Source organism: Cydia pomonella, chromosome 3, assembly GCF_033807575.1.
Source record: "Cydia pomonella isolate Wapato2018A chromosome 3, ilCydPomo1, whole genome shotgun sequence".
Classification (NCBI taxonomy): Eukaryota; Metazoa; Arthropoda; class Insecta; order Lepidoptera; family Tortricidae; genus Cydia; species Cydia pomonella.
This window is the reverse complement of record NC_084705.1, coordinates 32,331,636-32,345,092: the sequence shown is the minus strand read 5'-3', so window position 1 is coordinate 32,345,092 and position 13,457 is coordinate 32,331,636. Positions and strand designations below refer to the sequence as shown.

General features: G+C 53.4%; 1 protein-coding gene and 1 non-coding gene across 2 annotated transcripts in view; both read right to left on the bottom strand.

Moving 5' to 3' along the window:
- Positions 1-287: 287 nt before the first annotated feature.
- LOC133516685 (histone-lysine N-methyltransferase 2B) overlaps positions 288-13,457 on the bottom strand; it is a 67,859-nt gene continuing 54,689 nt past the window's right edge. The window contains exons 21-22 of the mRNA XM_061849706.1: positions 11,452-11,646; positions 288-3,242 (exon numbers count right to left, since the gene is read on the bottom strand). Coding sequence (XP_061705690.1) covers positions 3,237-3,242; positions 11,452-11,646 — 201 coding nt within the window. The 3' untranslated portion in view covers positions 288-3,236. The remainder of the gene's footprint in view (positions 3,243-11,451; positions 11,647-13,457) is intronic.
- Positions 4,855-4,927, bottom strand: Trnam-cau (transfer RNA methionine (anticodon CAU)). The gene has a single exon. It is a non-coding gene; the product is annotated as a tRNA-Met (tRNA).

The window sequence follows — 13,457 nt, the reverse complement described above, 5'->3', positions numbered from 1 at the left end:
AATACATAGAAAATACCCATGACTCAGAAACAAATATCCGCGTTCCTCACACAAATATATGCTCTTACCAGGATTGGAACCCGGGACCATCAGCTTCATAGGCAGGGTCACTACCCACTAGGCCAGACCGCTCGTCAAGCAGACATTAGCAGTTTACATTAGCTCGCTTGGGCCCGTAACCTTCGCGTGTGAGTGACGTTTTTATATGACAAATGCTTAACCGTTTGACAATCAAGATGTTTAGAAAGGAATATATAATTTGATGAACAAATAAAAACGCATTTCGATTCACGCTGTTTTATTTTATTTTTATTTTTTATTTTTATAAAACTTTCAATTACACAGCGACAAAAAAACATTACATACAATTAACTTTATTTATATATTATTGAAAATCCTAATATACGTCAAGGAAACATCTGCATTCAAATTTATATAAATCTAACATTATTTTTATTATATTATTTCCTACTGCATATATATTGGCTGAGCCATGACAACGCACGTTGTGGCAAAAATGTGAACTTTCGTTGGGACAAATTTACACACAACTTGATAAGTAATGCAGTCCAAAGTGAGGCAAGTCGTGAACATAGCCACTAAATATATCAGCGTTGGTCGTAGTGTTATAAAAATTATTTTCACGATTCTTTGAAAATTAACCTAACCATAGAGCACATAAATTTGAATTTAGAATGAGCAGATTCATTAATAAAATATAAAAATCGCACACAAATGTCAGCCTTAACATGCAATAAACAGCCTTATATAATTTAGTTAAGGTTCAAAATCAAAGGTTAAATTGAATGCAGTAGCCACGAGTCGTAACTTCTTCGCTAATTCTTATGTCGTCAATTTTAAAACATAATATTTTAACAAAATCTTTACTCTGTATCTTTAGGTATTTAAAAAAAAAATATTGTAAATTTTCGGGTAGTTATAACATTTCTTGGTTAACCAACCAGATACAAAACCACCTGCATCTGTCACTGAACGACCTGACTTTAACCTACACTATTTGATCATGTAATATTTTCATCTACCCTCAACTGGCTTATAGAGCATTTTGAGGGTTGTTTTTTTTACTTTTAATATATAAATACCTAAATATACAGAGTATGATAATAAGCTAACATGAAACACCTTCATTCGCCTAAGAAACATGATTACATTATAACTACAACAAAAAAGATTCTCGACCGTTTTCAAAGTGTGATGTCCTTAGTTCATTCGACAACAGATCTTTGCACCCAAGAATTATAATTTTCAAAAATTCTACTGACAGTCTTCGCTATAGATAATCAACATTTTAACCTTTTATTGGCAATACATAGTATGTTGTATGTAAATGAGAGTTCCGGACAAGAAAAACAGTTCTATGGTGGAACAGACAAGGTATTAAATATCGATACGGACAAAGTGACAAAAATATGTATACACTACCTTAATATATAGGCAATATGGTCGTGTGTACATATTTTTGGCACGTCCGTATTGATATTTAATATACAGACAAGGCGTCTCCAGTTGTTATATCCTCTAAGTGATCACCGCGTAGTGGTACAAATCTAACGATATTTATGACTGTTATTCTTTTCATGGTCTAACAAGGAAGGGTACCCAACTGTCCGACTCCGATTTGATTCATTTTGATATATGTTATAGAGTGGTCTAAAATAACGGACACGTATTTTTTTTTAGCTGCCCAAACTCAACCTATTGGGAGAAATTGTCCTCCAAAGTACTAAAAAGTTACTAAATCTAACTCCTATAGAAAGTGATGCTCAAGCAACTTGCTAGTTAATGGCTTGTTTGAGTATATGTTTGAGAGCAGGAAAAAATAATGTACACGTGTTTTGTTATATCTGCTTAAACTCAAGTTTTCCTAAAAAAACACCCGATATTATAAAACTTCGAATGTCGATTTTTTTAGGAAAAAATGAGTTTTAGCCGATATAACAAAACACGTGCTCATTATTTTTTGCTGCTTTCAAACATATACTCAAACCAGCCATTAACTAGCAAGTTGCTCGAGCATCACTTTCTATAGGAGTTAGAAGATTTAGTAACTTTTTAGTACTTTGGAGGACAATTTCTCCCAATAGGTTGAGTTTGGGCAGCTAAAAAAAAAATACGTGTCCGTTATTTTAGACTACTCTATAACATATATCAAAATGAATCAAATCGGAGTCGGACAGTTGGGTACCCTTCCTCGTAAGCTTAGAACAAGTTACACTTTAAAGGGAAGCGTAAATTATTTCTATGATTACTGTACTGTAGAACTCGATTTGTGTAATATTTCCCCAAATATTTATATATTTAGATTTCAGATAGGTCAGGTATAGTGACTGTTACTATATTCACAAAATACGTGTTGAACAGTAGCTTATTACAAATTAGAAAATTAGAGTAATTTTGGGTGTGATCCGGTCTTTACTCGATGGTCGGCATTATATATCTATATAGAGATTGATTCAGGAGACGTGAGCAGGATCAAGCCTGCATATTCAGTAAATTATCGGCAACTGTTTCGTACCAGTATTTGTGAGATTAACGTTAATTTAATTTTTACTGTTAAAAAAAAGTTTTATTTTATTTATTTATTTATTTAATCTTTATTGCACATAAGAAAACACACTGTACAATAGGCGAACTTAATGCCGTAAGGCATTCTCTACCAGTCAACCTGTAGGCAAAGCAGATAAGTTGTAGGCGATGCAAAACATAGGTATAGGTGATACAATTGATACATGTACGAACACAATACATTCATAAAAAATACACATACATAAACATACATATATATACGATATATATTTAAGATTACGATATTTATGGTCACCCTCTTTGTTTTATCCATAATAAGTGACAAATTGAATGTCATCGAAGAGTCTGGTTACTTTTATAAAATCGTATCTCACTCAAGTGTGACATTTTATTTTCTTCATAATCAAAGTGCTGTCATAACGGTTAGAGGTTTTATCTTTGTTAATTAAGTGTTGTATGGTGTCCATGATTGTAGATAATCAAATTTGTCCTTAACAAAAAGTTTAATAACAGATAAAAAGCGTGATTGTTTTACTTAAATATGATGCGTGAACGATTCATTAACATTTACTGATTGTGTAGGCTTAGTCCTGCTCACGTCTCATGAATCACCCTGTATAATTAGCGATTAAATACAAATTACATAATACTATTTACAATGATCGCCCGCGACTGGTCTCAACTCGATGTTATATCTGAAAAATTAAAAAAGTAAAGTTATCAATCAATCAATCATATTCTTTATTTCAGACCAGGTCCATAATTATACATTCACATACATTTAAAATGTAACATCAATACATTATATGTGGCATTATCTATGGAAGGGGAGAATCAACTTTTTAGCGTCACTCGTTGCCATGGTTACGATTAGTTGTCCAGGGGACAAAAGTTCATTGAAATACTGATTTTATGGTACTTAAATGTATCAAACTTGCGTTTTTGTGGTCGTTATAACCAATGTCCATAATGGGCCCCCTACTAAGCATGTTAATAGAACGGCATACAACGCCTCTTCAAACAAACTGTGCCACTGTTGTCCCTTGGACAACGGGACATGATAACAAAACGAAAAAAGTTGATTCACCCATTTGTATCAGAGCATCGTTTATAACGGCGGAAGCGTCATCGACAATAAGGTCCCTTTTCATAGATAACGTCACATATGTGTTAGTAGCAAAATGAAATAAATAATTAATTAGTTTATGGAAGTAATCCCAACATAAAGATTATGCTTATCAATACCAAGGTCTAGATATCGGCAGGAGAGTTGAAGTGAATGATTTCACACACAACTGCAGGTACTGATGGCAAAAACAGTATTGAATGAATGAAGGAAAAGAGAAGTATACCACGAGTTCCATATAAAAGGGAAAACGTTTTTGCACTTCTAAATATTTTCCATTCTTCATGATTTTTTTGTATGATAACACAATGAAAAACTAGGTTTATAGGTTTTTTTTTTCAAAATTTGCAATACAAAAAAAATATTTTTCATAAAAGCGAAACTTATAAACCTAGAATATATAATGCTGAAGCGATCGACATCAAAATCAAAGTGATTTGTTAAGATTTAGTAAGTGGAAAACGTTTTCTCCCGAAATGGAATTTCATAGAAAAATTACCGTTATTTCGTTAGATTTGAAAGTTATTCTTCCATCTTAAGAGCACGATATTAAGCTAAAAAAAACCTTGAAGAAACTTTTTGGTCCATCTTGCAGATGACGGTTATCGGTACGAAATAAGTTCGTTAGGGTTAAAGAAAAAGGTTTATTCTTTATTAATTTTTTTTTGTTAAAAAAAAAAAAAACTAAAAAAAAAATTAAATGAGTGTGAAAATTAGGTTTTAGCTATCACATTATTTGTTATCTTTTATAGTTGTTATACTCGGATAGCAATTCATAGTATTAAGTTTATTATAAAATGTTTTACATATAGGAAACTATAGGTCTATATCATAGAAATTCTAGCTGTAGCTTATTTACTTATATGTTTTATAAGACTGTTTGTTTCAAAAAAAAAAACTATTTTCAAAATCTCACGGTAATTACATGATTTTGTGACTTCAACTTTCGTGCCCATACCCATCATTTTTAGGGCATAGGCAATAACACTGACAAACCCTTTCCTTCATCAGTCACCACAGTTTTATTTTAAGTTTAAACCAAATAGAAAAAAAAAATGTTTAAAAAATTTCACCTAATATCAGTTTTCCCACAAATTTGACCTATTTAAAGTTGTCCCAGAAATGAAAAAGCAAGTATCGAAATTAAAAGCCCTTTTTTGAGAAAGAATTGCAAAAAACTATGCCCCGGGTGAGGCTCGAACTCACGACCTTAAGATTATGAGACTTACGCGCTGCCTACTGCGCCACCGAGGCCGGTACTGAGTCGACGAAAATAACCTACTATTGGTGTTTCGCGTTTATTTACACCTACACCTGTTTTTCGGTAATCTTTATGGAATAAAGTTGAAATGCAGATTTATTTTTGGATTATCTGCTTTAGCGATGTTCGCGAAGTAGCTGAGATTGTAATGAAAAAAATATACTTGTGTCAATTTAAAAAATGATTAAATTATTAAAATTCACGTTGGCAAAGCAAGTAAGTTCATTTTAGGCTACTTTTTATATCCGTTTCGGTCTGAAACAAATATAAATGATATGTACATACATAAATGACAATAAATTTGGTATCATTGAGCTGATCTGTTAATGGGTCCAGATGATGGATAGTGAAATCCTTTGATAGTTACATACTAGTAAACCTCTTCAGAGGACTCTTAAAATTCGTTTAGATGATCACATTTCTTTGGGATTCCAATTTTTGAGATTGAGCTTAAAACCTACTAACGTAAATGCGTCCGCGTTCCGGTAAATGTAAGGTTAAATGAGTGTTTTAAAAGTACATTTTTGGCAGAAACTTATTATGACGAAAGTCGTGGATCCGCGTGAAATGCCAATGTCCAGAAAGGAAAATGGGAACTAAGTTTGTATGGAAAAACTGCCGTCCCCTCTCTTCTTAAGAATACCTGTCGCGTGAACGCGAGACAGCTGCAGGGCGGGCGGGGTGCTCCCCACCGGGGACGACGGGTACAGTTACCGGGGACTCCTGCCCGCGGGCGGGCGGGGTGCGCCACACGGCGGACGGGTACAGTTACCGGGGACTCCTGCCCGCGGGCGGGCTGCAGGGCGGGCGGGGTGCGCCACACGGCGGACGGGTACAGTTACCGGGGACTCCTGCCCGCGGGCGGGCTGCAGGGCGGGCGGGGTGCGCCACACGGCGGACGGGTACAGTTACCGGGGACTCCTGCCCGCGGGCGGGCTGCAGGGCGGGCGGGGTGCGCCACACGGCGGACGGGTACAGTTACCGGGGACTCCTGCCCGCGGGCGGGCTGCAGGGCGGGCGGGGTGCGCCACACGGCGGACGGGTACAGTTACCGGGGACTCCTGCCCGCGGGCGGGCTGCAGGGCGGGCGGGGGTGCGCCACACGGCGGACGGGTACAGTTACCGGGGACTCCTGCCCGCGGGCGGGCGGGGTGCGCCATACGGCGGACGGGTACAGTTACCGGGGACTCCTGCCCGCGGGCGGGCTGCAGGGCGGGCGGGGTGCGCCACACGGCGGACGGGTAGTTACCGGGGACTCCTGCCCGCGGGCGGGCTGCAGGGCGGGCGGGGTGCGCCACACGGCGGACGGGTACAGTTACCGGGGACTCCTGCCCGCGGGCGGGCTGCAGGGCGGGCGGGGTGCGCCACACGGCGGACGGGTACAGTTACCGGGGACTCCTGCCCGCGGGCGGGCTGCAGGGCGGGCGGGGTGCGCCACACGGCGGACGGGTACAGTTACCGGGGACTCCTGCCCGCGGGCGGGCTGCAGGGCGGGCGGGGTGCGCCACACGGCGGACGGGTACAGTTACCGGGGACTCCTGCCCGCGGGCGGGCTGCAGGGCGGGCGGGGTGCGCCACACGGCGGACGGGTACAGTTACCGGGGACTCCTGCCCGCGGGCGGGCTGCAGGGCGGGCGGGGTGCGCCACACGGCGGACGGGTACAGTTACCGGGGACTCCTGCCCGCGGGCGGGCGGGGTGCGCCACACGGCGGACGGGTACAGTTACCGGGGACTCCTGCCCGCGGGCGGGCGGGGTGCGCCATACGGCGGACGGGTACAGTTACCGGGGACTCCTGCCCGCGGGCGGGCTGCAGGGCGGGCGGGGTGCGCCACACGGCGGACGGGTACAGTTACCGGGGGACTCCTGCCCGCGGGCGGGCTGCAGGGCGGGCGGGGTGCGCCACACGGCGGACGGGTACAGTTACCGGGGACTCCTGCCCGCGGGCGGGCTGCAGGGCGGGCGGGGTGCGCCACACGGCGGACGGGTACAGTTACCGGGGACTCCTGCCCGCGGGCGGGCTGCAGGGCGGGCGGGGTGCGCCACACGGCGGACGGGTACAGTTACCGGGGACTCCTGCCCGCGGGCGGGCTGCAGGGCGGGCGGGGTGCGCCACACGGCGGACGGGTACAGTTACCGGGGACTCCTGCCCTCGGGCGGGCTGCAGGGCGGGCGGGGTGCGCCCCACCGGGGACGACGGGTACAGTTACCGGGGACTCCTGCCCGCGGGCGGGCTGCAGGGCGGGCGGGGTGCGCCACACGGCGGACGGGTACAGTTACCGGGGACTTCTGCCCGCGGGCGGGCTGCAGTGCGGGCGGGGTGCGCCACACGGCGGACGGGTACAGTTACCGGGGACTCCTGCCCGCGGGCGGGCTGCAGGGCGGGCGGGGTGCGCCACACGGCGGACGGGTACAGTTACCGGGGACTCCTGCCCTCGGGCGGGCTGCAGGGCGGGCGGGGTGCGCCCCACCGGGGACGACGGGTACAGTTACCGGGGACTCCTGCCCGCGGGCGGGCTGCAGGGCGGGCGGGGTGCGCCACACGGCGGACGGGTACAGTTACCGGGGACTTCTGCCCGCGGGCGGGCTGCAGGGCGGGCGGGGTGCGCCACACGGCGGACGGGTACAGTTACCGGGGACTCCTGCCCGCGGGCGGGCTGCAGGGCGGGCGGGGTGCGCCACACGGCGGACGGGTACAGTTACCGGGGACTCCTGCCCGCGGGCGGGCTGCAGGGCGGGCGGGGTGCGCCACACGGCGGACGGGTACAGTTACCGGGGACTCCTGCCCGCGGGCGGGCTGCAGGGCGGGCGGGGTGCGCCACACGGCGGACGGGTACAGTTACCGGGGACTCCTGCCCGCGGGCGGGCTGCAGGGCGGGCGGGGTGCGCCACACGGCGGACGGGTACAGTTACCGGGGACTCCTGCCCGCGGGCGGGCTGCAGGGCGGGCGGGGTGCGCCACACGGCGGACGGGTACAGTTACCGGGGACTCCTGCCCGCGGGCGGGCTGCAGGGCGGGCGGGGTGCGCCACACGGCGGACGGGTACAGTTACCGGGGACTCCTGCCCGCGGGCGGGCTGCAGGGCGGGCGGGGTGCGCCACACGGCGGACGGGTACAGTTACCGGGGACTCCTGCCCGCGGGCGGGCTGCAGGGCGGGCGGGGTGCGCCACACGGCGGACGGGTACAGTTACCGGGGACTCCTGCCCTCGGGCGGGCTGCAGGGCGGGCGGGGTGCGCCCCACCGGGGACGACGGGTACAGTTACCGGGGACTCCTGCCCGCGGGCGGGCTGCAGGGCGGGCGGGGTGCGCCACACGGCGGACGGGTACAGTTACCGGGGACTTCTGCCCGCGGGCGGGCTGCAGGGCGGGCGGGGTGCGCCACACGGCGGACGGGTACAGTTACCGGGGACTCCTGCCCGCGGGCGGGCTGTAGGGCGGGCGGGGTGCGCCACACGGCGGACGGGTACAGTTACCGGGGACTCCTGCCCGCGGGCGGGCTGCAGGGCGGGCGGAGTGCGCCACACGGCGAACGGGTACAGTTACCGGGGACTCCTGCCCGCGGGCGGGCTGCAGGGCGGGCGGGGTGCGCCACACGGCGGACGGGTACAGTTACCGGGGACTCCTGCCCTCGGGCGGGCTGCAGGGCGGGCGGGGTGCGCCCCACCGGGGACGACGGGTACAGTTACCGGGGACTCCTGCCCGCGGGCGGGCTGCAGGGCGGGCGGGGTGCGCCACACGGCGGACGGGTACAGTTACCGGGGACTCCTGCCCGCGGGCGGGCTGCAGGGCGGGCGGGGTGCGCCACACGGCGGACGGGTACAGTTACCGGGGACTCCTGCCCGCGGGCGGGCTGCAGGGCGGGCGGGGTGCGCCACACGGCGGACGGGTACAGTTACCGGGGACTCCTGCCCGCGGGCGGGCTGCAGGGCGGGCGGGGTGCGCCACACGGCGGACGGGTACAGTTACCGGGGACTCCTGCCCGCGGGCGGGCTGCAGGGCGGGCGGGGTGCGCCACACGGCGGACGGGTACAGTTACCGGGGACTCCTGCCCGCGGGCGGGCTGCAGGGCGGGCGGGGTGCGCCACACGGCGGACGGGTACAGTTACCGGGGACTCCTGCCCGCGGGCGGGCTGCAGGGCGGGCGGGGTGCGCCACACGGCGGACGGGTACAGTTACCGGGGACTCCTGCCCGCGGGCGGGCTGCAGGGCGGGCGGGGTGCGCCACACGGCGGACGGGTACAGTTACCGGGGACTCCTGCCCGCGGGCGGGCTGCAGGGCGGGCGGGGTGCGCCACACGGCGGACGGGTACAGTTACCGGGGACTCCTGCCCGCGGGCGGGGTGCGCCACACGGCGGACGGGTACAGTTACCGGGGACTCCTGCCCGCGGGCGGGCTGCAGGGCGGGCGGGGTGCGCCACACGGCGGACGGGTACAGTTACCGGGGACTCCTGCCCGCGGGCGGGCTGCAGGGCGGGCGGGGTGCGCCACACGGCGGACGGGTACAGTTACCGGGGACTCCTGCCCGCGGGCGGGCTGCAGGGCGGGCGGGGTGCGCCACACGGCGGACGGGTACAGTTACCGGGGACTCCTGCCCGCGGGCGGGCTGCAGGGCGGGCGGGGTGCGCCCCACCGGGGCGACGGGTACAGTTACCGGGGACTCCTGCCCGCGGGCGGGCGGGGTGCGCCACACGGCGGACGGGTACAGTTACCGGGGACTCCTGCCCGCGGGCGGGCTGCAGGGCGGGCGGGGTGCGCCACACGGCGGACGGGTACAGTTACCGGGGACTCCTGCCCTCGGGCGGGCTGCAGGGCGGGCGGGGTGCGCCCCACCGGGGCGACGGGTACAGTTACCGGGGACTCCTGCCCGCGGGCGGGCGGGGTGCGCCACACGGCGGACGGGTACAGTTACCGGGGACTCCTGCCCGCGGGCGGGCTGCAGGGCGGGCGGGGTGCGCCACACGGCGGACGGGTACAGTTACCGGGGGACTCCTGCCCGCGGGCGGGCTGCAGGGCGGGCGGGGTGCGCCACACGGCGGACGGGTACAGTTACCGGGGACTCCTGCCCGCGGGCGGGCTGCAGGGCGGGCGGGGTGCGCCCCACCGGGGCGACGGGTACAGTTACCGGGGACTCCTGCCCGCGGGCGGGCGGGGTGCGCCACACGGCGGACGGGTACAGTTACCGGGGACTCCTGCCCGCGGGCGGGCTGCAGGGCGGGCGGGGTGCGCCACACGGCGGACGGGTACAGTTACCGGGGACTCCTGCCCTCGGGCGGGCTGCAGGGGGGGCGGGGTGCGCCCCACCGGGGCGACGGGTACAGTTACCGGGGACTCCTGCCCGCGGGCGGGCGGGGTGCGCCACACGGCGGACGGGTACAGTTACCGGGGACTCCTGCCCGCGGGCGGGCTGCAGGGCGGGCGGGGTGCGCCACACGGCGGACGGGTACAGTTACCGGGGACTCCTGCCCGCGGGCGGGCTGCAGGGCGGGCGGGGTGCGCCACACGGCGGACGGGTACAGTTACCGGGGACTCCTGCCCTCGGGCGGGCTGCAGGGCGGGCGGGGTGCGCCCCACCGGGGCGACGGGTACAGTTACCGGGGACTCCTGCCCGCGGGCGGGCGGGGTGCGCCACACGGCGGACGGGTACAGTTACCGGGGACTCCTGCCCGCGGGCGGGCTGCAGGGCGGGCGGGGTGCGCCACACGGCGGACGGGTACAGTTACCGGGGACTCCTGCCCGCGGGCGGGCGGGGTGCGCCACACGGCGGACGGGTACAGTTACCGGGGACTCCTGCCCGCGGGCGGGCTGCAGGGCGGGCGGGGTGCGCCACACGGCGGACGGGTACAGTTACCGGGGACTCCTGCCCGCGGGCGGGCTGCAGGGCGGGCGGGGTGCGCCACACGGCGGACGGGTACAGTTACCGGGGACTCCTGCCCTCGGGCGGGCTGCAGGGCGGGCGGGGTGCGCCCCACCGGGGCGACGGGTACAGTTACCGGGGACTCCTGCCCGCGGGCGGGCGGGGTGCGCCACACGGCGGACGGGTACAGTTACCGGGGACTCCTGCCCGCGGGCGGGCTGCAGGGCGGGCGGGGTGCGCCACACGGCGGACGGGTACAGTTACCGGGGACTCCTGCCCGCGGGCGGGCGGGGTGCGCCACACGGCGGACGGGTACAGTTACCGGGGACTCCTGCCCGCGGGCGGGCTGCAGGGCGGGCGGGGTGCGCCACACGGCGGACGGGTACAGTTACCGGGGACTCCTGCCCGCGGGCGGGCTGCAGGGCGGGCGGGGTGCGCCACACGGCGGACGGGTACAGTTACCGGGGACTCCTGCCCGCGGGCGGGCTGCAGGGCGGGCGGGGTGCGCCACACGGCGGACGGGTACAGTTACCGGGGACTCCTGCCCGCGGGCGGGCGGGGTGCGCCACACGGCGGACGGGTACAGTTACCGGGGACTCCTGCCCGCGGGCGGGCTGCAGGGCGGGCGGGGTGCGCCACACGGCGGACGGGTACAGTTACCGGGGACTCCTGCCCGCGGGCGGGCTGCAGGGCGGGCGGGGTGCGCCACACGGCGGACGAGGTCCGCTTGAGGGCGGCGCGCTCCACGCCCGGGAACACGGCGCGCAGGTCCACGCGGCGCGCGCGCACGGCGAACAGCCCGTCCACCAGCCGCGCCGGCAGCTGCTGCTGCAGCGCCAGCTGCCGGTGCCGCGCCTGCCGGGGGGATCAGGTTACTAGGCGGCGGGGATCAACTGTAGGGGGCGACACAGAAGCCCTCCTTGTCGGTTGCACCAAATCGTATGTCACCGTTTAAGCGTTTGTAAAATATTTTGTATGGTGATTAGTGCAATGGCAAGAGCGTAGGCGATGTTACATACAATGTATAGCTCTCTGCAGCCTCTGCCCCCCCCCCCCAATTAAAAAAAACTCAGGTCCATTAAACAGCCAAACAGATGATAAGTATACTTATGACCTATTCTGTCTTGTAGCCATCATAAAGTAATAGTTTTTAAAACCGTTCAAAAATGAATTAATGTTCCAAAAATTATTCACATGAGAAATTTTGAAATACTTTCCCTCTGCTATAAACTCTCACACAACTACTCGAAAATTAATATAACAACAAAGTTCCCACTGATATAGTGATTTTGCCTCTTAACAAATTTAAGTCACACGTTAAGAGCTCTTTGTTAAGTAAGGCGTATTATGCTGTGAATGATTTCATAGATGATAAGGATGCCTTTAAGCCAGTAGCTTGATCTTGATAGTATGATAAAAATGTCAGTAATAGTGTTTTCGTTTTCTTCCTGTGAAATAACCATACTAGCGTCCAGTAGAACTGACATAAGAGAACATCATGTTCTCGTTTGACTGTATTATTTTAGTTTTGGACACTTAGAGACCTTATACACCTCTAAGATTTTATTTTATTTTAAATTTTATTTTATTTTAATACCTATTTTAATGATTTGGACACTTATATAAATAGAACATACATGTAGTATTCTTTATATAAATAGTCGCGCCCGAACTAACATGTTCACTCTTTTGACTCACTCTTCTTCTGTCAGATCGGTTTACACAGTAACATGTAACAGCTAAATTTATACAAAATAAAATATATATAAGTGTTTGGAAGTGTAGTGATGAGTATTAATTAATTACCATCCTCCTACGGCACCCTAATATATAATAAAGTGGCGACGAGGAAACCGGACTGTTAAGAAAATAGTTTACGAAAAGTGCGTGTTAATGTCATTGTTAAGATATATACAGCCATATTGAATTAATCGAATTGTGCATGACGGACCACAGATTAGATGACAAAATTATATTATGGTTGTACTGAATATTGAAGTTTCTTCATTCATTTGGCATATCATTCATTCATTATGTTCATTTGATCGTTCTTTGTCGATGACATCTTTACTTACAAATATTTTTTCGAATATTTGCAAATGGTTGTTCAGCGATTTATAGAGGAGATTAAAGTAAAGAAAACTAGTTGGATACAACAATTAAAAAGAGAAGACCTGGTCAATATATTTCGGGAAATTGGAATATCGGAAGTTGACCATCACAACGTGGAATCACTTAGACAATCACTTCGAGACTTGACCAAAAGTGGTGAATTATGGACAATTTTGGATTCGAAAGAAGATAGTGAGAAGTTTGAATCGCCACGGGGAATAGCAATTCCGGCCAAAATGAATAACTTTATTGGAAGAATAGAATTATTCAATGGAGACAATTTCGAATTGTTTGAACAACAATTAGAATGTATTATTACATTGAATAACATTGATGATTCGAAACAGACGCCATTACTGATTACAAACTTAACTCCAAAGGTTTTACAAATCCTCAATCATTTATGTGCGCCAGATAATTCCATAAAAAAGTCGTACAAGGATCTAATAAGCTTATTAGAGAACAGATATACCAAGTCAACATGCAAGGTTTTAGACAGAACCGCATTTCGCTCAAGGAATCAAACGAAAGACGAAACCATAGAAGACTATGTG